The 23,310-nt window shown below is 41.1% G+C and overlaps 1 protein-coding gene across 1 annotated transcript; it reads right to left on the reverse strand.

Moving 5' to 3' along the window:
• Positions 1-3,273: 3,273 nt before the first annotated feature.
• GREM2 (gremlin 2, DAN family BMP antagonist) lies at positions 3,274-3,780 on the reverse strand. The gene has a single exon (XM_065402097.1). The coding sequence runs from the start codon at positions 3,778-3,780 to the stop codon at positions 3,274-3,276; it is 507 nt and encodes a 168-aa protein (XP_065258169.1).
• Between the last annotated feature and the right edge of the window lie 19,530 nt (positions 3,781-23,310).

Raw genomic sequence — 23,310 nt, forward strand, 5'->3', positions numbered from 1 at the left:
TATGGTTAAAAAAAAACCCATAAAGGGGATTATACTGTTAGATTACTTTAGAACCCAATTGGTTTCATGCCAACTGACTATTATAAGACATTTTGCCAAAGGCTGTTAAACTTGGAAGAATTTACTTTGTTGAGGACAAATGACCAAATAGTGGGAGAGCCACACATTCCTGCCACCTGCTATGCAACCATCTTCTCTCCAGCCCAACCCAATCACTAGAAATCATGGCCACTCTCTTCCTTGCAATATCAGGTCAAGTGCATAAGACACCCCTTTACTCACCTAGATAGGACATCTGCATTGTGGGTAGCACCATGTAGGTTGAGGCATGACACAGGGCAGCCTCTGTGGGCAGACAGGCCAGCCATTGGTGGAGCTTTGGCTCCCCCCTCACCAAATCTCCATGGTGGTCTAGTGGTTAGGATGTGGTGCTTTCATCACCATGGCCTGGGTTTGGTGCCTGGTCAGGAAATTACACTCTTCAACAAAAATCTAGGGGAGCGATAGCTCAGTGGTTTGAGCATTGGCCTGCTAAACCCAGGGTTATGAGCTCAATCCTTGAGGGGGCCATTTGGGGATTGGTCCTACTTTGAGCAGGGGGGTGGACTAGATGACCTCCTGAGGTTCCTTCCAACCCTAATATTCTATGATTGTAAGTCTTTGAGCAGCATGGCTGAACCAGCATTTGAGAGTGGGATGTGATTTACCTCAAGTATAGGGCTGGTGAAGGTTATTGTCCCTCATCACCTCCATGCAAGAAGGTAACAAGAGCAGGTTGTATCCATCTTGTTCCTACATGCTCCCAAGGTAGCACAACAACATAATCCTTTAGCTGAGTCTTGTGGCAAGTCTGAAACTGAGCCCTCACAGAACCGGAGAATGAGCCAATACACCATCAGTTAAAGTAGTGGTAAGATATTGAAGTTAGAAGCAAAGCCCACACACCTGGATTCCATATAACCCTAGAGTATCTTTATTTGTTCTATAATTTAATAGTACACCTATAAAATAATTATAGCATTTCTTCATTTTTTGTTTTCATTTATAAAACAAGAATTAAATACAGTTTGAACCATTACAAGCTCTACTCAGTTTTTACATACAAACAGCCCCACGGAGGAGCTTCATGCTGCAGCATATTCATATTGCAAGTTGGTGAGAAACCCTGCTTGGGTGTAGCTTAATGATAAGCGTTCTTGCATATTTTTTCCTTAAATAATTGTAGAGTTAATATAATTAAGAAGGGCCCAGGGCATTTCTATCTAGTCTTAACCACAAGGTCCTGTCTTTACAATCTCTTCCTTCAAGGACACATTCATAATCCTAGAACCCAAATGGGTTGCAGGCATTTCAAACTCCCTCTGTACTATCAAAAAACTCCCAATAACCTGGATTCAGCAGTGCCCATTCATACGGCTGACAGCGTAGCAGTAACAGCCTCTAAAGCGAGCCCTGGACTAGGAGTCTCCCTTGGCAGCTCTGACATTGTGTAACAAGGCAGAAAATACATGCAATGTAGCTGTAACAGGGTAACATACCTACCCGATCCCACCCTCCCCGTGCCAATCCCCGTAAACCGATTGGTGAGCTCTAGCAGAGATCAGTACCAAAAGCCTCTTAAAGCAGCCTGCCTCGCATAATAGTGAACTGTGCCATTGAACTCATAGCTGGCAACAGTTTGTAACACTTTTAACCCTTGGGATTGGTCATTCCTGAAGACATTGCCAGAGAAGTGCTCCACAGGCTGGTTTCATTAGCCCAGAAGTATTGCAGATGCTAAGCTATAAGACATGCAATAAGGTCACACATTAGTCTCTTGTATTAGTTGGTGTGCTCTTTGATTAACTTACTGTGTTTAAAGAGAAGACATTACAGCCACTAGTCTTAGACATCTGAACTGGAACATACTGAATATACAAACATGCTAAACTTTGGTGAGTGAGTAACTTAGTATGACTTTAAAATATCCATCGACATGGATTCATTATACCCCTATATCAAAAATGTAATGGGGCAACACTGCTGCAGTAGTTACAACAGCTTATTCCCTCCCAATTTGTAAAGGAGGGGACAGAACCCTTCCTCATTTCTGTAGCTGTGACCCCATTCTACAAGCATTTGCTAGCCTGCTCTTCCTTCAACATGACAAAGGTCACTTGATTCCCATTCACTGTGTGGAAGACGCCACTCCCGACACCTGAAGAAATTGATATGTAAGGCAGCTTTTGTATTCAAAGCAACAATGACTGCAATCTGTCCTTTGTGCTACAATGCTTTAATAACTTAAGTGGAATACTGCTCCCACCCTCCCCCCCCCACCCTACCCCACATAGGTATAAATACACAGTAATAACTGGATGGGTTTTGGAACATATTAAGGCAGAATCTACTGAAAGCCCATTCAAAACCTGTCAGTTTGCTAGGTCAGTCACCTGACTTGAATCAAATCTATTTGCTCAAGACACTTTAATCTAATCTTCGGAATATTCTGCCAGAAGAAAAATATACATGGCTAGGTCTAATAATATTTTAAACAACTTTACTATAGCTAGGTTACAAAATAAACATTGCTGTAGAGACTGTGTTTGATATAGTCAAATTGCAACAGCACAAGAATCCATCTTCAGTCTGCTGATGGAAAAGCGGTGGCTGCTGAGAGAGTTGTGGCCAACCTAACGTTCCCTCTCCCCATGCTCATCTCCATTTCAGACACAGAATGGCTCTGCGCTCCGTCATCCTACAGTTAGAGTTCTCTCATGAGGCTCGCGGCCTCTCATTTTCTTTTAGTACTCTACTGTATCCCATAGCTGCACCTCACAGCTGTAGCTGGCAGCACCAAGCGCTTAAATATGAAGGTGAAAAGCTCCAGACTGAACATTGAGTGAGACGGCAAAGGTAGCGAGACATATTTTCTTCCCACAGAAAGGACTGGAGTGTAGGGCAGAGGGTTTTTCCCACATAGTGGAAAGGTTAATGCTGGATTCAGCCATCGGTCACCTAGATGATCGATCCCAAATTCTGAGGGTCCTGCTCCACCCTTAAAGATTCAATTTTAAGAGGATTATATTGGAAATATGTTGAGGTTTTATGGCAAGGTGCCTAACATAGCCCAGGACAAACTTTATTTCCAGTAGGCAAATGACAAGTGAGCCTTCCCTGCTAGAGAGATGCATCCTGAAGGAAGAAAACCTGACAATGAGTCTGCTCAGGGAAGAGGAGAGACAGCAGCAAATCCGATGGGGGTGATGCCAAGCAGTAGCCAGATACTTGCTTTCACTGTTTGTCCGAGTTGCTGAGGTTCACAGACATACACCTGCACTGCTTGACTTTCTGGATTTTCTTGAGTCGGAAAGGTGGATCCAGCTCAGGGCACTCCAGCTCCACCGTGAAGGAGGTGACTTTCTGAGGCTTGCAGAAAGCACAGGACTGGAAGGATTCCTCATCCTTTTTCACATGCCGGGGGATATAGAAGGAGTTGCACTGGCCATAGCAGAAACGGTTGATGATGGTGCGGCTTATGCAGCCCTCCTCGCTGACAGTCTGCCGCAGGGGTTGGGTTTTGCACCAGTCACTTTTAAGGTACTTCCTCTCAGTGACCACCAGGGCCTCCTGGCTGGAGGCCAGTACTTCTTTGTTCAGATGCTGCCTCCTCTCTGAGTTGTTGCTTGTGCTGTCTTTGTAGGGAGATGGAATTGCTCCTGCAGGACGGTTTTTCCTGGTATCTGTTACTTTAACCAAGATCGCCACCAGAAAAACAGATAAGGCAAGTTTCCAGAGCATCCTGCAAGAATAATACAAGTGAAGGTTAGAAGACATAACACTTCAGCACAATTTGCCTTTATTTTATCTGCACATCCCAGCAACAGCTAGACAGTGTTCACTAAGAGTTGTAGATATGGCTGTTGTACTCTTCATTCACCTTAGGAGAAAGGAAAGGTTTTCAACTTGCCATAACTTAAATCTGTTTCTTCTGCCCCCTTGAAGACATCCCTGCCATCATGTCTAAAACATGGTAATGAAGAAATGAAGGGACCAGTCGATTATCTAGTCTGACCTCCCGCTTAACACAGGCCACAGAATTGTATCCACTTACACCTGTATTGAGCCCAATATACAGATTTCTTTCCATTGTATTCAAGTCTACACATTCTATTAAGGGAGCTGGGATATTATGACTTTTGAAATCTGTTTAGTTCCCTAGGAGAATGGCTACTTTTTTGGGCTCATTGGTCACCAAGTATGCCAGCAGGATGGGTTTCTGGCCACTGGGAAACACTGGAGTAGACTAGTATTGTGGTAAGTGACAGTACCTTTGCAAGCCAGTTTGCTTAAGTACTAAATCAGAGGAAACTAAGTGTCCATTGATATCTATGGTGCTTTAAATAAATGGCCTATTTTCAAAATGCTTAACTTTCAGCACATTAATACTCAGATGGAGACTAGATAAAACTCTTGGAAAAGATTCTGTGCAGATTCACCATCAAGACCACTGGATGTCAATCCTTGTATCCAAGCCAAAACCTAATCAGATAGCTACAGTCCAACATTTAGTTTCAGCTTAATATAGGTGTCCCACACTTCCTCAAACTGATCTCGCATTATCGTGCACTTGTGGCTGCACTCCAGTAATGGGTGAAATAATCGATCCCGATGGTTGTTTATGAACATGCATTCTCTGGCTCAAGACACATATACAAAGACCCCCAAACAATTACAAATTCACTTCTTACAGAAAGAAAGAGAAAACAGACCCACTCCACTTACCCTCCCATCCTCACCAGAAAATAATAGCCACAGCACTACTACATCTTGAGTGAGGAGATCCATTTCGACATAAGTTACAAACTGTACAGATCAGTGAGCTTCCACTATAAACTAGATCATTGTTAGTATCAAATATTGAGCCAATACTATTTAACAATAAAAATCACATAGGGATTCAAAACCCCTTCTAAAAAAAGAAGTGGCATCAAGATCTCAGTGCAACTGTTCCGAGATTTTAAATGCCTGATTCACCTTCTTCCTCCAGAAAGGGGTGGTGTAGAAGCCCCATAATACTGTAGGTCTCTTCCAGCCCTACCAGTTCTGAGAGTCTATGAAAAAAGGCATGAAATTATAGTAGCTTAACAATTACTGAAATAGCTTCTACCTAGAGAATGAGGGCCATTTGATGGAATAATAAGCCAGTATTTATCCAGTAAATCCATGTTTATAACTAATAAAGCATTATTACTCAAAGCCACTATTGTAAGGTTATCAGAAACTGAAATCTGCAGTACATGTAACCAAGTATTTTAGTAGTCAGGTATGCACACACCAGTTATTTCTATCATGTGATCCCTATCAAATCTGGATTTTTAGATGTTCACAAAGAGTGTATTACTCTGTCCTAAACTAGTAGGTCAAAGTGTTGTGCATCCTTTTAGATCTTCACATTTCTAATCACATGGGTGCCTCTTCAGAACCATGCTAACCTGCAAGTCACCTCCTCTTAAACCCAGACACTGTAAGCAGCACAAACTGTATTCACGAAAACAAAGGTACATACAACCTGGTGACAGAAACATTCCATGGACTTCTGTAACCACCACAAAAAACACCCTCAATGAAAGCACAGAAGCATTTTGGAGAATTCTTAAGTGAGCCTACTCCAAAGGTGCAAAAGTAACATGATGAATGTTAAGTTGATTTTGTTTCTGAATAGGCTGGGTCCACTGAATATAGACTGCTGGCAATAATGGGCCAGAGCCTCAGACCCAGTTCCGTTCTACCCAAGATTCACAAAGGGGATTTAATCTGGCCACAACTGGCCAGGTGAGAATTCCTCCAGCAAAGCAGAAAAATCTCAATTAGCATAAAGGCAGTGGAGCCCATCTTCACACCATCCTTACCTACAGCATAGAAGTAGAGCAGTGGTAAGCTTCCCTATGACAATTCCTAGAAGGCATAAAGCCATTTAAGGACCATAGCCAGCTGTTATAAGTGAAAGCAGAAGCCCCTACAATGCTGTAACTTACATAAGAGCTGGAGCTAGGGCACCTTGACAAACAAGGAGCTGTAACTTGTTCCCTGGCCAACCCATTGCCAAGTGTGTCTTGGTGCAGAAAAGAATTGGGCCCCGATGTCTTTGGTTCTGCTGCATTTCTATTGCATGTGTTGAATTTGGAACTGTGAGATAGCGGACAATAGAACAATAGATCAACTTTGGGTTCTTATAAATACCCTAAACAATCATGAAAACATATGTAAATCATGAGAGATTTTTAAAAAACTGTTTATAGCTACAATGATCTACGGAGTCATAATATTCCCATGGAAAGTAAGCCCTGCCTTCTAACTAGAGATCAGGCCTTAATCATATGCACTACAAAAAGTGAGCTTTGGAAAGACACAAAGTTTTGGCTTCTAGTGATTTGTCTTTAAAATAAAAAGAGCCTCCTGACTTTAAACAAGTAAATACAGCTTGTAAAGTCAGGATCCTCCTTTGCTATTCAATTGTCATGGCATTTTGCAGCTGTTAAGGAGCAACTACTGCAGAAATAATACAAACTTGGAAATCACTGAGGGTATAACGTGTAGGGGGAGACCCCACCCTGCTGCCAACAGAAGTCATATTTATTGATTAGAGGTTAAACATCACCTAGAAAAATATAATCATAATGAGTTCTCCCCCAAGGTTGGCTGCTAACCATCAGTGCCCACAAGAGTTCTTAAGCGAGGACTCTTGTGGGCACATCTCCTAAAATCTAGCTCCCTTTGGTAGAAGGCTAGTCCCACCTCTTGAATCTGTGGTGAGGAGGAAGAGAGGAGTTTAATAAGCCATATCTACTCCAGTGAGTTAGCAGGAATGAAGGGCTTGTCTACACATGCAGCACTGCAGCATGTCTGATAAAGATGCTCTAAGCTGACAAGAGAGAGCTCTCCCATCAACATAACAAAACCACCTCTGAGAGAGGCGGTAACTAAATCAGCGGGAGCAGCTCTCACACCGACATAGCGCTGCCCACACCGACGCTTAGGTCAGTGTAACTTAGGTCACTCAGGGGTGTGTTTTTTCACACCCTGAAAGTTATACTGACAAAAGTGCTAGTGCAGGCACAGCCTAGTAGCAGCAACTTGCAGGATTCCAACACTTTCTAACAGGGTGGGACAACATCAGACCACTTCTGTTCTATTGTTAGAGGGCTACAGTAGCAGCTTGTCAGGAGAACAAGCATTTAAGCTTGAATATATTTGTAAGACATGAACAATGCTATTAACAGACACTCCGATTCAGTGAAATTCTAGCCATTGAAGTCAATAAGTGTTTTACTCAATGAGGTCAGGTGGTCACCCATTTATGCTCATCTGTCTCTGTAGGCTTCCTAGTCCCATGGCATAGGATCTTCCAGAACCTTGTAAAGGTTAGTTGACAATTAAGGTTAAGTTATTTGTAACTTATTGAAGTATTCAACTTAGCTCTGTAGTGAGTCAAGTACAATACATGCAGCCGTCTAAGAACTTCCAGCTTACATATTATACTTCGAGCCGGTCAGAAATTTTCCAGTGGAATGTTTTCCTGGCAGAATATACTGATTTGGCAATAGCAACGTGGGAACGGATTGATTTCAACATTTCATTGGACAGATGTCGAGTTTCCTGTCAGCTTCTGCTACTTGCTCCTCAGCAGCTCACCTGGCAAGACCCAGCTCCCCCGGCAGTGGTTTTCCCACCTTGACAGCTCCTCATTTCCTGGCAGGTGAGTGGGCAGGCTGCCTGGCTCTGTCTCCTAGCTGAGCAGGCATGTAGCTCTTCCACAAACACCTCAGATATTTTTTTTCTGAAACCACTATTGAATGAAAAAAAAAATCAAAATTCTTCAGCGTATTTTGTGGAATAGAAAGTCCTGTTCCAGCTCAGCTCTAATTATGTTCTGTAATCTTAAGAAGTCACATTTAAATTGTGATGATGCAGCTAAGAGGACAAATTCAATCCTTGGATATATAGGAATGGTAATAACAAATAGCAGTAGAGAGGTGTAATTACCTGTGTGTGGGCATTAATGAGACCCATAATGGAATACTGTGGCTAGTTCTGGTGTCTGCCCTTCAAAAAGGCTGTTGACAAACTGGAAAGGGTTCACCAAAGAGGCACAAGAATGATTCAAGGTCTGGAAAACCTTTTCACAGGTAAAAACCACTTTAAAAAGGACTGATTTGTTTAGCTTATCCAAGAGGAGATATGATAAATGTCTATTCTATAAATACGTACCTGAACCCTGTCCAATTTATCAACATTTTTTCTTGAATTGTGGATATCAGAACTGGACATAGTATTCCAGCATCAGTCACACCAGTACCAAATATAGAGGTTAAAAACACCCTCTATTCCTACTTGAGATTCTCCTGTTTATGCATCCCAAAATTACATTAGATCTTTTGGCCACAGAATCACACTGAGAACTCATGTTCAACAAATTATCTACCACAATCCCCAAATCTTTTTCAGTTACTGTGTCCCACTATAGAGTCCCCCATTCTGTAAGTATGGCCTACATTCTTTGTTCCTAGTTTTATACATTTACATTTAGCACTATTAAAATATACATGGTTTGCTTGTGCCCAGGTTACCAAGCAATCCAGATCACTCTGAATCAGTGACCTGTCCTTTTCATTATCTACCATCCCCTAATTTGTGTGTCATCTGCAAACTTTATCAGTGACAATGTTACATTTTCTTTCAAATCACTGATAAAAATGTTAAATAGCATATGGACAAGAACCAATCCCTGCAGGACCCCCACTGGAAACACACCCAGTTGATGATGATTCCATGTTTACAATTACAATTTGAGACCCATCAGTTAACCAGTTTTTAATCCTTTTAATATGTACCATGCCTGTATTATGCAAGTGGTCTGACTAGATCATCCCTTCTAGCACTCTAAAGAGATATGCACATGGGGCTGTAATTAAGGTCAGCCATTCAATGGGATCTCTATTATGGAGAGGTTTACTTTGCAACCTCTGTTTTGCTTTAGGGCTAGAATGGGGAAGAGAAGTTACATGAGAGAGAAATATGCATATATCTTAAAATACATATGGCTGTTATTTATATATTCAGGGCTTTAGCCTTTAAAAACTTTCCTCAGTATTTAAGATGAGGCAGTACTTCTGTTAACCGAAGAGAGAGAAAATAAATTTGGAAATAAGATGCCAAGTTCTAGCACTTAAAGTAGGTGTGGGAAGCAAAGAATTCCTATTTGTTGCCATCGAGACAAAATGCTACTTTCTTCATTTTTTATCAGTTACACATGATTTTGGAGATTAGTTGAACTAAAGATGCCCAGTCAGGGACCTTTGTATGAAGAAAGGATCCAGTGCTACCTTCTCACTTTAAGTTCTCGTTTGGCGACTCCTGTGCTGCTGTGATTTCATATTAGCAGCATGAAGTCATCGGAGCACTGTACTGTATCCATCTTGTTGCAATGGCACTGGCCTTTACGCTAAAAGACCGTTTCTCCAGTTAATGAATTTTCAACCACTAAAATGCCCAATCCTAGGCCCCTTGCAACTGCAGAACATATAAGAAGGGAAAACATAAAATCCAATACTTTAAAACGTATTCAAAACTTTTCCAGATAACACTTGAGGCCAAACTATGTCGTTGTCTTATCTGCAATGAAGAGTTTGAGGACCATTAGGCATCACTTTAGAGGTATGTACATGACCACTATCAGAAGGGCTATGATGTAACAGAAGGGTAATGTACTTTGCCCTAGAAGCGAAGAAGCTACATTAATACTTTCTAACTACTTTTTTGGCAATTAGAGTGAACGTCTACCTTGCATTGAGGAGCCATAGACACTACTTGACTAAAGATTCTGAAGTGATGGCAGACAAATGGGCCAGATCCTCTTCTGGTGTAAGTTGCATAACACCACTGATTTCCATGGGGTTATGTGGATTTACACCAGATGAAAATCTGGCTCAGTCTTCTAAGAAGACAATAGCATGTGTTGCACAAAAACAGTTGGAAGATTTGAGGACTAGCAAACTGGTTAAGACAAAAGAAGACCAAACCAGAATTAAATTCCATAGTAATTTCACCCCAAGCTAACAGATTGTGTTCTTGGGAAATTGAGCTCAATTCCCTGGTCTCCCCTTCCTCATAGTGCATCTAGTCAATTACGCTAATCTGCACATGGGGACAAAGGCATACCTATTGGAATTGTAGGGTACAGCTCTAATGTGGTTCATTGCTAACATGCTAGAAATTGCTGCTTCCTCACATTCTAGCCCTACTATAACATGTATGGGGCATTGTTTTTTTTACCAGGCTGAAGGCTAGCACCCTTGGTGTGAACAAAATTGTATCTACAAAATGAATTGTGGCAAAGGTCAGAATACTTGCATCTCTGACTGATCATGGGTATAAGTCATGTACAGATATACCTTCTTTGACTTATGCCCCTGATTCAACCACAGAAGCAAGTTTTATAGTCAAATTCTTCTGCAAGAGTGAGGCAAAACTTTTGGGAAAAAATGTAACCCGTAATTTTTCCTAAGCTCTCACATTGGGAAGAGCGGTCCTTCCCAGTTCCTGAAACTGAACAGCTTGTGCCAGGAGCAGAGTCAGTACAATTGGGAGGATTTGGGGTCATTTTTCCTGGACTAGAAACTCTCCATGTGCCTTGGGCTTCCATGGAGACACTGCTCATGTCTCTATACATAAAAAGAATTAAAGTCACAGGTGATGTGAAATTCTTAAGCAATCTGACATTCCAGAGGGTTGTGGCCTGCTTGTTAGCCCTTGTATCCATGCTAAGGCACTGTACATACTTTACTAGAACACTGTTTAAATCAGTAGGTTCTGTTATGTCCCTAAACATGGACCAATACTATAGTCTTGTCTTCACTACTAGGGAAGTTGATCTAAGTTACGCTTCTCCAGCTACGTGAATAACGTGAATAACGTAGCTGGAGTCGATGTAGCTTAGGTCGACTTACCACGGTGTCTACACCGCACTGGGTTGACAGGAGACACTCTCCTGTCGACTTACCTTAATCTTCTCGGGGACCTGGAGTACCAGGGTCGATTGGAGAGTGCTCTGCCATTGATTTAGCAGGTCTTCACTAGAGCTGCTAAATCGACCCCTGCTGCATCAATTGCAGAAGCATTGATCTCTCCATAGTGAAGACCAACCCTAAATGTTAGGAAAGAGAAACCCCATACTCTCACAGGAGCCCTTTCTAGAGAACTCCAGTGTGTTCCCTGGTTACTGCACCAGCCATTATGGGGCAGCTCTAAGCTCAGACACAAATTTCCCCTGCTTCCACTGACCTACTGGAAACTTGGCTCACACACTGCCCCCAAAGTTCATTCTATGGAAATAGGCAGCAACCATTAAAGGCTGATCTGCTGAAAAACCTTTTCAATGTTAAGGTAGGGAGCCCCTCAGCAAATCCTGAAGATATGAGAGGTATCTGTGAGGGCCACACCACAGCCAAGACAAGCTGCTAGGAGAACTCCCAGGCTCCAGGGAAAGAGTTGAGGGAATTCTTGGAGAGTGTGACTTATGTAGTACCTAACCGTCTCCCGACACACTCTTTCCCTCCTCCCCCCACAAGCATGCCTCATACAGTCAAGTTACCTGCAACAGAGGTACGAAAAACTTCCATCTCCCTCAAGGCATGTTCAACATTGTATAATTTGCTGGTTACTTTATTTTGGATGTGGGGGAGGCTGTAAGGAAGACTTAAAAGTAACCCCCACCCAGATGTAAGATACCAACTTGCTGTAGCATTTGGCTTTTCAATGCCAGATCAAACTACGGCCTGGGTAGTTGCCTCTAGAGTTGTACCACTAAGTAGAATTGTTGTGCCACTAAGAGAATCAATGTTTACAACTACGGGCTTCTTGGCTATTCAGTTAAGCTAAGCTCAGGCAGTTTTGAATATAGCTTCTCATTTCATCATCAGTGCCAGAATTAGAGATCACATAATTTTTCTCTGCACTGACGTCCTGCCAGGAATGATATGGATTTAAACAGTTAGTTACTGATCTACAATACTAAGCTCTCCACTGCTTGGGCTCCTCTTATCTTGCAGAGCTCCAAAACCCCTGCTTCACTTTGTGTTTTGAAGTAGCAGTGGAACGACAGAGAAGTTTCTCATTTTTCAAGGGTGAAGGAAGGGAGAACAGGTGAAAGTCTTTCAGTGTTGGTCCGTAATGCCCCAGATATGAACTACTTCCCCAGAGACACTGAATAATAAAACTAAAGTCTTGGAGGCATGAATACTTTGGTTGTCTTCTTTGGGGATACATACACCAAAACGCATAGCCACCTTGATAAATTCCTATGCTTCCCGAAAATTTACATACCACTTGCCGGTGATGCAGGCAGAACTTAATACCACCATTAGATATATAGAAATCCTAAGGAAATTATTTTTCCTCTTTTTTTAAACATTAAGTGGAATAAACAAATTGCAGTGATATGGAATGCTATAAAGTTGGCTACTTATTTGTGATGAGAGGCCAAACTTGTAGCAGGAAAGATATTTTTGCCATTGCACACCACAACTACATCAGCATCTGTTAGTTTTATGGCGGGGGGGGGGGGGAGGAAAGGAGGGCGAAGAAAAGAGAGAATAGAAATTTTTTAAAACTCAGCCCAAACTGGCCTAGTAAACATAACATAAGGCAGGTGTGCCTTTAATCAGGGAACCCATATTTATACTGCCTGTGCTATAAATAGGTATATCTCCATATATATATATATATATATGGAGATATACCTATCTCATAGAACTGGAAGGGACCCTGAAAGGTCATCGAGTCCAGCCCCCTGCCTTCACTAGCAGGACCAAGTACTGATTTTGCCCCAGATCCTTATGTGGCCCCCTCAAGGATTGAGCTCACAACCCTGGGTTTAGCAGGCCAATGCTCAAAACTACTGAGCTATCCCTCCCAGATGGCATCTGGTAATTCATAGATTTATAGATTCTAAGGCCATATGATTGTCTAGTCTGATCTCCTGTATAACACAGGCCATAGAACTTCCCCAAAACAATTCCTAGAGCAGAGCTTTTAGAAGAACCATCCCATCTTGATTTTTAAAATGACAGTGATGAAGAATCCACCACAACCCTTGGTAAGTTGTTCAAAGGGTTAGTTACTTTCACTATTAAATAATTTCTCACTGTTAGAAACTGGTAAAAGACTTATTTCCAGTCTGAGTGTGTCTAGCTTCAACTTTCAGCCACTGGATTGCATTATACCTTTTCTCTGCTAGACTGATGAGCCCATTACTAAACATTTGTTCTGTGTAGGTTCTTAAAGACTGATAAAGTCACCTCTTAGCTTTCACTTGAATAAGCTAAATAGAATCCAGGAACTCAGTCTATCACATGTTTTCTAATCCTATAATCAGTCTCATGGTTCTTCCCTGAACCTTCCCCAATTTATCAACATCTTTCTTACATTGTGGGTACCAGAGTTGGACAGTTTCCAGCAGCAGTTGCACTAGTGCCAAGAATAGAGGTAAAATAATCTCTCTACTCCCACTCAAGATTCCCCTGTTTATGTATCCAAGGATCACAGTCACTCTTTTGGCCACAGCATCAGACTGGGAGTTCATATTCAACTGATTATCCACCAGCATCCTCAAATCTTTTTCAGTCACTGCTTCCCAGGATAGAGTCTGCCATCCTGTCAGTATGGCCTAAATTCCTTTGTTCCTAGATGTACACGCTTACATTTAGCCATATTAAAAACACACACTATTTGCTTGCACCCAGTTTACCAAGCTGTCCAGATCACTCTGAATAAGTGACCTGTCCTCTTCATTGTTTACCACTCCCACTATTTTTGACACATCTGCTAATTTGATTAGTAGAGCCCTGCAAACCGGAGGATATCCGAGGATATCTGCATGCACATGCACACACACATTCTACATATAAACAAGTGCAGAATTGGCCAAATTGCCCCCCACTACATGGGTTATCTCTGGAAGAGAACTGAAAGACAGGTTCTGTCTAGACCTGGTCAGGTATTTTTCAGCAGGACTTTTTACATCAGAAACTACTGATTTATCAAAACAAACTCCTTGCAGGAAAGGGTTGGTGGCAAGTATTTTGAAATTTTTCAAGTAAACGAAGCTTTGAAGTTGCTCAAATGCTTTCTTTTGACATTTTCAAAATGAAAAACTTTGGTTTTCCAATTCTAAACAACTTTGTTTCAAAATTTAAAGTAGGACAGTTGGTCCTTTTTTCAAACAGTTTTTCACATCTGTCTGCCTCACTGTTTACTACCTTTATTGATAGTTGCTTTCCATTCAGGTCTGTCCTCAGTTGTATCTAAGTCAGGGATCAGCAACCTTTCAGAAGTGATGTGCCGAGTCTTCATTTATTCACTCTAATTTAAGGTTTTGCATGGCAGTAATACATTTTAACGTCTTTAGAAGGTCTCTTTCTACAAGTCTATACTATATAATTAAACTATTGTTGTATGTAAAGTAAATAAGTTTTTTAAAATGTTTAAGAAGCTTCATTTAAAATTAAATTAAAATGCAGAGCCCCCCGGACTGGTGGCCAGGACCCGGGCAGTGTGAGTGCCACTGAAAATCAGCACGCATGCCATAGGTTGCCTACCCCTGTTCTAAGTTATCAATATTTACGCTGTATGAGTTGAGATTCTGCTTAAGGGTGTCTTTGATGAGTGTTACTTTGAAGAACTTTGGGTTTCAACTCACCAGAGAGGGCTTTTTTTCCAGGGATCTATCACCACCCATCTTGATAACATGACCAAATAAGTAACATACCATAACTAAACCACCACTTGAGTGTTTGCAATGCTTTAGGAATCCCCTACTGTAAAAATATGGATTGTTGCAGATGAGGTAACCTCAACATTTTATTCAAGGCAAAACTGGCAAGTTAACTTTGACATACTAAAAAAGGTATGAGTCAAACTTAAAATTGCAAGGCTTTTACTCTAGCTGCGCATTACCTCCCTCTTGCAGTGTTTTGGTACACCACAATCTTGAAATCTATAGTGATTGAGCTTCTGGCATAACAAGAGCTAGAAAAGCCATACCTTTTATCTTATGGATGTTTAGCAGCCACAGCACCTCAGAATGAGAATCTGTATAAACCCATATTAAAGGTTTATAATTAAAGGTGTATTAAAGACTATATGCTATCTAGATTCTTATATTGGCATCCATTGTTGAAGTATCTGGTACCTCTTAGGAGTGAGACAGTTTTCTCTTTTTCCTACTACAAGGCAGAGTTATTTAAAGTTATATTTTAATATATATATAAAAAAATAAAAAATATAAATATATATACACACACACACACACACACCCCTCTACCTCGATATAACGCTGTCCTCGGGAGCCAAAAAAAATCTTACCGCGTTATAGGTGAAACCGCGTATATTGAACTTGCTTTGATTCACCGCAGTGCGCAGCCCCGCCCCCCGGAGCACTGCTTTACCACGTTATATCCGAATTTGTGTTATATCGGGTCGCGTTATATTGAGGTAGTGGTGTATACACACACACACACACCTTTGATGTTGTTGCAGTATCATTGTGCAAAGATATCACAGCAGAAATAAGCTTGGATAGTATGGCTAGCAAGTGTGATTGTATCTTGCCAGTTGGATGAACTTTTGAATCCTATTTGCATCCTGCAAAAGCTTGTGAGTGACTGACTATAAATATTCTATATAGTAGTCCTAACAGATCAATGTACATACTCTAAGCAGGTATATTATACTTACCAACTTTTCCTTGCTATGTAGAATAAAGACTCTGGAGTTGGAATTTAATAGTTGTCTTCCTTCTTTACATGAGTGAAAAACCCAAATTGTGTTTGAGAGTTATTTGTATGGCTTCTAAAGAAGCCTTAGTGACTTAGCGTATCTGTATATTAATATCTTTAAAGTCATTTTTACTACTGTCACATTTTCCAATTATACAAAAAACAGATTTAGATCACAACATTTGGTGCTTGAGCCATGTCATGAACAGATTATGCACTGCTATATATGATGTCGAAATATAGATTAAAATGTAGTTGTATACCTAACATGAGTAAGAATTTTACTGCTAACCAAGACTATTTCATGTAGCAGAAAATGCATACTCTAGGTTTACAATGGACCTGGTGAAAGGACTTGAAGCTTACAGAAACTTTGAAACTGCCATTTATTCATTGTTACTACCAAGATCTGTCATTAACAAAGTGATGACTTTCTAGTGAGGTGTTTTAAAAGTGCCTGTAGTACAACACATCCTACATCCCAAATACTGGAAACTAACTTCATTTCCCCCTACTTCACACTGATGGCAACAATCAGCTGTCCCACACCTATGACATTGTGGCTTTGATTAATGCTCTGTTCCGGGATTCTCCATCTCTTGTTTTCTTAAAAATGTAAATATTTGTTCTTTCTGTATTTTAGTAGTTTATAAACTTGGCCCCTTATTGAGTAGGAGATTCAATCACAGGGGAATCAGTTGCCATGCATAAGCCGAGATTGTGTGTTTTAGGACATTAGCTTGGCAGGGCAGCCATTCCTGGCCCCCAGACCTCTGCCTAGTATTGAATTATGGTTATGTCTCTAACTGAAGCCCAGTATTATTCTATTTCTCATCTTTTGCGGGAAGGAAGACCAGAGCGATCCTTCTGAATAGATACCAAACCACAGGAGCCTGGATGAGGTACTTTTAATGTGCAGTGTAGGAAGACCTGTCATTACAGTCTTTCTGCTAATTAGTTTGATTTCCTTTGTCTAGACTAACCTAATGCAACAAGTTTATTTTATTTAAAGGAGCATCGTTAGCCTTCCTTTTACTGCCAAATGAGAAGGAGAGGAAAAAGTCACTCTCCTGGAATCTGGGGGAGACTCAGCTAAAGCATTTGTCCTTGAATGAGCCACTTGATCAAGACTTCTCTGCTCTAGCAGGACCAGAGCCAGCAGTAGTGTCAGAGAAAATATAATCAAATCAGATAGCACTGGTATTTGCAAGATAGTTCAGGGAAAGTTACTGAGCAGTTTACTCTCTACCATCAATACTACAGGCAGAGTTCTTTGTAGTAATCACTTGTAAACAGCTATGTAAGTGCCATCTTCAGAGTGCTGCACAAGCATTAACTAAAGCTCACAATAATTCCAAGTTTGTTTCATCAGTCTCGCTTTACAGGATGAGGCAGAATAGGTGATTTGCCATTGGCCTAGTAAAACTTGTGACAAAGTCAGGACTAGAAATCAAGCAACCCTGTGTCCCAATACCATGCTCAGTCCCATAGAACATACTGCCTGGAAGGAGACCCCTTCCCTGTCCTTAGTTGCCTTATTTCAGGAATCTTTATGCTGTATCTCAACCCTCACCCAGAAGAGTTTGGAAACGGAGTTGTCAGTCAGGGACAGTCCTTTGGAACTCTCCCTTGGCTAGGTGACAGACAATTGGGTAAAGAATCCATCAGCATATTCAAAGGTCTGTTTCCTGGGCCCAGTGCCATATGGCAAGTGGACAGAGGCAGATTTAACTCCTGAGAGGAAAGTGTATTCTCTGCAGAGGGCAGAAGTTAGCCCATGTTCAGTTACAACATCACTGTAAAATGGTAAATTCTGCATCTCCCTGTCTGTACAGTGCATGCATCCTGCTGGCTGTGCTTAAGAAATATAATATTCTATTTCTGATTCTATCTGATCATTCTTGAGAAGCCTCATGCTACAGTATGTGAGAACAAAGATACCAAGACTCCATTTCATGCCAGCACTTGGTTTGGTCTACGTGTATTGAGTCATCCAACTGAACCGGCCAAGCCAGCTCTCAATAATCTGACGCTAGTACACAGCTAGCTAGTTAACATTTTTCATCCATGACAGGTGAATACTAGATTGAATGCTTGTGCACAAGAGGAGGAAGAGAAAGAGAGCAAGGCTCACTGGGGAGTGGAAGGGGCATTCTTTCCAACAAACTGAACCCTTCATTTTCTTCTACTGCAAAATAGTCAGACAACATATGGGGCTTTGCAGACTATGAAGCTGTATTGGTCTTGCCACTCCATGATGATCTGAGGTGAAAGTTCTTAAGCCGCAAAGGGGAAAGAAAAAAAGCTCAAGAGTTTTGGAAAGTTACTCTTCAGAGCTCAGTTGACACCATTATAAAAATGTGCCACCCTATAAGCCAATACCATTTCAGAATGCAAACACGTGACCAAAAAAAATAAAAATTAAAAAAAAAAATGGCTCAGCACCACTAGTTTGGGGCAGGTGCTGGGAAGGGAAGAGGGAAACAGTCACAATCATTTGTAGTACATAAAGAGGTTATCTATATCTGAAAAGAGAGATTAGGAGTTATTTCTTGTTAAAATTAATTTTTATTCACTCGTGAGCAGTGACACTATATGAGGGCTCACAAAGGCCTACAGTTATGACCTTGCTTCAGTTTCTAGTGGATAAGCAGTCACATCACCACAACTGGTACTGCATACTGAATAAGTAGGGAGAATAAACTACCATCTCACCGATGGAGGTGGTTCCTCCAGAAGTTATCCTTTACATTGGTTAGTTCGAGAAGTGGCTACCTGTGGTATATCAGTTCTGTGGATAAGGGGGACTGGACTGGAGTCCCCAAGAGTGTCAATCCAGCACCTTTCACAAGCAAAGAGGCCCCGATTTTCAGGAGCGTGAAGCACCTATGCCTCCAAAAGAAATGAATGCACGGCTGAAAGGCAGGCCTTAAATGTGCATCAAGGAACCAGAAAAAAGCAGAAGCTCTGACTGTGGAGCCAACTAAGTGTAAAAGAGGACTCCCCTTGCTTCTCCATCCCATCTGTTTCTCAAGTTTTCCCATTAATTTGATTAGGAAGACTGAGGCAGCTTTTAACCCTATTGGGGAGCCAGGTCCACAATTCCCTGCTCCACTTTAATGGCACACCTCAATGACCATTTGAATGCATGAGTGTCCTTCCAATGTGGCTAACTGGAAATAGCCTCCTTTGGAGTCCATCCAGGGTCATTGGTGGCACTGGTGATCTCAAAAATTCTGAGGTGCTCCCTCTCCGCAGGTCCACGTATGGGCCAAGTTCAGAAGCCAGGTTTGGATGAGCTGTCTTCGGGTAGCCAGGCAGAATCATAAACTGGCAAGCTTCTTCACCCCCCCCCCCCACCTTCCCATTCTGAAGATGGGAAAAACCCCTTATTCGTTTACCACCAGCTCTAGCAAGAGTGAGACTGTCCTCTCCCCCTCCTCCCTGTTCTGACCCTCAGCTCTTGCTCTTGGCACTTACCTTCTAGAGGAAGAAATCCATTTCTGTGGTGAACTTAAGGCTGGTTATTTGTGCACATATAAAGTGCCTGATTGTCAGTAGAATACACAAGCTCAATCTAGGGTCTGATAACACAGGTGGGCAAGGTCAGCCCAGAGAGGCCATGTGGGAAGATTCCTACCCCCCAAACACACACGTCTTTATTTAGACACTCCTTTCTGCACTTAAGGAGCTGGGGTGATACTGAAGAGGGAAAAAGCAATAGAGTGAAGCTTCCCTGATGTAATTATAAAAAACAACAACACATCAGCTCACCCCCTAACGTTGGCTGGAGCTGGAGATACCAAAAAGAAAACTGCATTTATTAGAGGAAGAGCTAGAGGTATAATTCCCCTAGCCCACACCTTAAATTAAAGAGCTCCAACTTCCTGGGGTGAGACAGATTTGCTCATTAAAAGCAATACTGGAGGAGGGAATAGTTTCTTTCGTTTTTCCAAGATCAAATCCTAGATATGTGATAACAAATATCCAATGCGTACAAGGATAGAAGAAGTTTCATTTGTGTGCACTGTATAGATGTTTATAAGATCATAGGGAAAGACTCTTGGCCTTTAAAAAAAAAAAGTTTTACACTGCTAGGCAATAATGAGTTAAGCAGAATGCTCCACTCATCGCAGACCACAATACGAAAGGCAAGCAGACTAGAGACGGTGTTAGGAAAGTACTGAATCAACAAATTGATTTATAAATTAGTAGAGCTGGTCAGAATATTTAAAAAAAAAAAGTTCTTTTTTGCTAGCTGTGTGACTGCACTTGGTATTCTCAGAGGGTGGATGCTCACAGTGCACAGAAAGGAAGGATGATCCAGGGGTTAGGACAATAGTTTGGAATTTGAGAGAGCCGTGTTCAAGTCGCTACTCTGTCACACACTTCCTGTGTGACTTTGGGTATGGTATGTATGTGTTAGAATCATAGAATAGCAGGGTTGGAAGGGACCTCAGGAGGTCATCTAGTCCAACCCCCTGCTCAAAGCAAGTCCAATCCCCAGACAGATTTTTGTCCCAGATCCCTAAATGGCCCCCTCAAGGATTGAACTCACAACCCTTGTTGCTCTGCTCAGTGCTGGAACACCTCACTGATTTTGGAGACTAAGTCCCATTGTCTTATAATGAGACTGAGGCTCTTCGGTTCCTAAACCCCTTTTGAAAATGAGACTTAGGCTATGCTCCGCTCAGTGTTGCGACGCGTACATACCTTTAGCTTCTCGGTGCCACAGTTCCCTATTGATAAAATAAGGATAATAGTACTTCCCTATCTCACCGAGGTGTTGTGATGACACATACATTAAAGGTTGTGAGGTCCTCAGATATTACAATAATGGGAACTCCATAGGTACGTAAAATAGATCACCACCACAATTGGCATCCTTCTTAGCAACCCAAGCACAGAGGCCAAAAACAGAATGAATAAATGATTCAGCCATCCCCTTGTCCTTTGGAAATGGTCCTCCTGGGGCAGGTTTGAGGGTACTGTACATTGGTGGAGCAGTCTGGGAGAGTTCACAATGCTGCTACCTATACTGAACCTGTTCTTTGGATAAACTGTCCATTGGCCTCCCAAACTGTCAAGCCAGCACCACTCATGAATGCCACATTAAAACGGGTAGGGCCAAAGCCTGGTCCAATCAAAGTCAATTTTGTCATTGACTTTAGTGGAACCAGAATTTGACCCACAGAGAGCTAATAAGGAGGGAAACCCCAAATTGGTGATACTTTGAAGATTAAGAAATACTGGTTTTTGTTCCCCACGAAGAAAATATTCCTCAATCAAGTACAGCCATTACTTTGGGGTACACTGAAAGGGGCTGTTCACTATAAAGCTTGACAGTGAGTATGTCAGCATATATGCAGCTCTTATATTATCCCATGTTGTTCTTAAATTTCCTATGTTTGAATTACGTTAAAAGCAGTGTTCACAGTATCTTTTTCTTGACTATTGAGGGATTGAGAGGAATATACTGTACTTCTGAAATACCATGACTTCTACAGGGACTAATAGCTTAAATCATTGATTTTATCATTTGATATAAACTGTATTTCACACTACTCAAGACTAGTATATGAAGTTTCTAGTTGAAAGAATGGAAGTTTATGATTGTGATGGAGTCAGTGCTTTTATTTTATAATATCCCACCCTGGACCTTTTAATTATTTAATATACACACAGGTATTATAGAATATAGCATAGCTAGCTAGATTCAGGTTCATAGATTAGGTACAACATGTACAGATTTGCCAGAAAATATTGTACATGTCCTTTATCAATTTTTTTTACTAGTCATTCCTTCCTTCCTATTTGTTCAAACGTCTTTCATATTTTTCTCATTGCAGATAGTTTAAAAAAAAAAAAAAAAAAAAACCCACACACCACTACACGGAAACTCAGCCACTTCTGAGTAACTGTTTCACTTATTTGTTAATGGGGAAGTAGGAAATTAACCGAATGAATTCATTCATCAGTCCTTGCTCTGTGGTTAATTTTTTTACATGGCAAGATTTAGCACTGTTCTCATGCTACTTCATGATGCGTAGACTGTGCCAACGCCTACAGTTATCATAGTACAAAACTGCAGTGAATAGTATGTGTGATCTAGTGCTGGCCTCATCTAATTCTTTAGTTTACACACTTGGTTAACAGGATGTAGGTTGGCTGTGTGCATATTTTCTAAACCACTGTTGAAGGGCACGTGCTATTTACATAGCACTGCTATTATTGTATAAATTATGTAAATGTGAGGCTAACATTTAAATTAACAAGTAAATTGAAAGATTAAATTCTTTATATATGTTCTTTAAAACTGTTACCTCACACACAACTGATTAAGTTAGACAAGTCACCTGTGCACTTATGCACTGTAAATCACTTGTCCACATATTGTAGACAACTTGATAGTAAATGTTAGATATCAAACAATCTCAGTGAATACAACAAAAAGATAGAAGAACCCATCTCTCACACCTGAGAAACTCAGCATGGAATAACTTGATGCTGCTGGACGGATTCCTGTTTTTCACCCAAGTTATGAACTCGAAGAATGAGAGATTAGACTTCACTCTTCTTGTACTGTCTAACCAAGCCAATTGCAAAATGGTCAGTTATAACTGTACATGCTGCAAGATGTATCTCATGCACGTCAATGTCATCACCAAGCTCACAAATTTCATGGCAGATCAGATTAACGTAAATTAAAGTTTGCTTCAAAAAAGACTGTTGTTGACTGAATCACGTCTTTGCTTTTTACAACATATAAAAGAAAGATGTGCAGCCTTCAGTTCTAAATGCCAAGATAATCTCTGTTATAGTTGTATATTCTATCCAAAAAAACTCCACATTAATGGAATAGAAAGGTTGCATATTATCTAATATTATACAACAGGAGAAACAGCGTATCACCACATAATAAGATGCCAACTGCCAGATATTCAGGAGAGCTCAGCTTCCATTTAGAAGCAATATAAGGACCAGAGTTTTAGAAGTGCTGAGCACCCAGCAGCTCCCACTTACGGCTAGACTTTCAGAAGAGCTCAGCACCAAATATGCTGAGATCTGTTGAAAACCTGGCCCTAAATTGTAATGCATGTACAAAAGAGGGCAGAGTTAAGATTAATAGATTTTTAAGTCCAGAAGGATCAGGATGATCACCCAGTTTGACCTTCACAATCAAAACCTATGCAACCTTAACTTCATCATTTTCTGACTGTTGAGTTCCTCACTTTGCAACTTTCTGGGTTTCTGTATGGAATTTCCTAGGGTTTTTTCCCTTTAAAGAACATTAGCAACGAAATTCCATCATGTGCAACTATTTGCTAGATAGCATTAGAATGTCCTGCACTGTTCAATATGTTCAAGTATTGATACACAATCTAGACTTCTTCCAGGTACTCCTTCAATTAGGTTGCCCCACAGTCCAGCTTTAAGGTTGTGATGGGCCTGACTTAGGTGGTCTGGGGTTGATCCATAGAATCCATGTTTATGT

The sequence above is a fragment of the Emys orbicularis genome, chromosome 3, assembly GCF_028017835.1.
Source record: "Emys orbicularis isolate rEmyOrb1 chromosome 3, rEmyOrb1.hap1, whole genome shotgun sequence".
Classification (NCBI taxonomy): Eukaryota; Metazoa; Chordata; order Testudines; family Emydidae; genus Emys; species Emys orbicularis.

Bases quoted from the DNA above. Each gene is read 5' to 3' on its own strand.
- GREM2 (XM_065402097.1), bottom strand. From the start codon at position 3,780: ATGCTCTGGAAACTTGCCTTATCTGTTTTTCTGGTGGCGATCTTGGTT.